This window comes from Acomys russatus, chromosome 6 (assembly GCF_903995435.1).
Source record: "Acomys russatus chromosome 6, mAcoRus1.1, whole genome shotgun sequence".
Classification (NCBI taxonomy): Eukaryota; Metazoa; Chordata; class Mammalia; order Rodentia; family Muridae; genus Acomys; species Acomys russatus.
This window is the reverse complement of record NC_067142.1, coordinates 89,167,490-89,168,741: the sequence shown is the minus strand read 5'-3', so window position 1 is coordinate 89,168,741 and position 1,252 is coordinate 89,167,490. Positions and strand designations below refer to the sequence as shown.

Below are 1,252 nucleotides of genomic sequence, written 5' to 3'. Positions count from 1 at the left end.
CTATACTATGTTGTCACAACTAAATATTCAGGTCATGTAGATCTGATGGTAGTTCTGCACTGAAGCATATTTCAAAAACCAGAGAATAGCTGACTTAAATTAACCAGCCATTAATGAAGCCACATTCCATGGGTACATTGCTGATCTTTCCATATTATAACTATGTTGACACAACATTGTACAGAGAGAAAATGATTTTATCGCAGCATGTCTTACTTCTAATTCTCACTTGCTTCCTCTTAATGTAGTGATGACCATCCCTGAAACTAGATATTTACAGGTTGTAGCTACAGTTTTACCTGTTAATATGTGGACCAACAATCAGAGCTTAATAGCTGACTTCATCTTATTGGGATTTTCTGACCGGCCGTGGCTGGAGGCACCTCTCTTTGTAATTTTTCTGGTGGCCTACATCTTTGCCTTATTTGGTAATATCTCCATTATCCTGGTTTCCCGCCTAGACCCCCAGCTTGACAGCCCCATGTACTTTTTTGTCTCCAACCTTTCGCTTCTGGATCTCTGTTATACTACCAGCACTGTCCCTCAGATGTTGGTCAACCTGAGAGGGCCAGAAAAGACTATCAGCTACGGTGGCTGCGTGGCCCAACTCTATATTTTCTTGGCCTTGGGTTCAACTGAATGCATCCTTCTGGCCATCATGGCCTTTGACCGCTTTGCTGCCATTTGTAAGCCTCTTCACTACCCTATTATCATGAGCCAAAGACGGTGCATTCATATGGCCACAGGCACCTGGGTTAGTGGCTTTGCAAACTCTCTTGTTCAGTCCACTCTCACTGTGGTAGCCCCAAGGTGTGGACAGAGGGTAATAGACCATTTCTTCTGTGAAGTCCCAGCCCTTTTGAAATTAGCTTGTACTGACACAACTGTGAATGAAGCTGAGCTCAATGTTCTTGGAGCGTTGCTGCTTTTGGTGCCCCTCAGCCTCATTCTGGGCACCTATGTGTTCATTGCTCAGGCAGTGATGAAACTCCGATCTGCTGAAAGCCGCTGGAAGGCCTTTAACACGTGTGCTTCACATCTGCTGGTGGTCTTCCTCTTCTACTTTACAGCCATCAGTATGTATGTTCAGCCTCCCTCAAGCTATTCTCATGATAGAGGCAAGATCATGGCTCTGTTCTATGGCATTGTCACACCTACCCTCAACCCATTCATTTATACTTTGAGGAACAAGGATGTGAAGGCTGCCCTGAGGAGAGCACTGACGAAGGAGTTTTGGGTCAAGACAAGGTAA

General features: G+C 44.9%; 1 protein-coding gene across 1 annotated transcript; it reads left to right on the top strand.

Moving 5' to 3' along the window:
• The first annotated feature begins 307 nt into the window (after positions 1 to 307).
• Positions 308 to 1,252, top strand: LOC127191063 (olfactory receptor 2B6-like). Its single transcript, XM_051148298.1, has one exon. It carries the CDS (start codon positions 308 to 310, stop codon positions 1,250 to 1,252), a length of 945 nt encoding a protein of 314 aa, XP_051004255.1.

What these genes read in the sequence shown, in the direction of transcription:
- LOC127191063 (XM_051148298.1), top strand. Translation starts at nt 308, where the DNA reads ATGTGGACCAACAATCAGAGCTTAATAGCTGACTTCATCTTATTGGGA.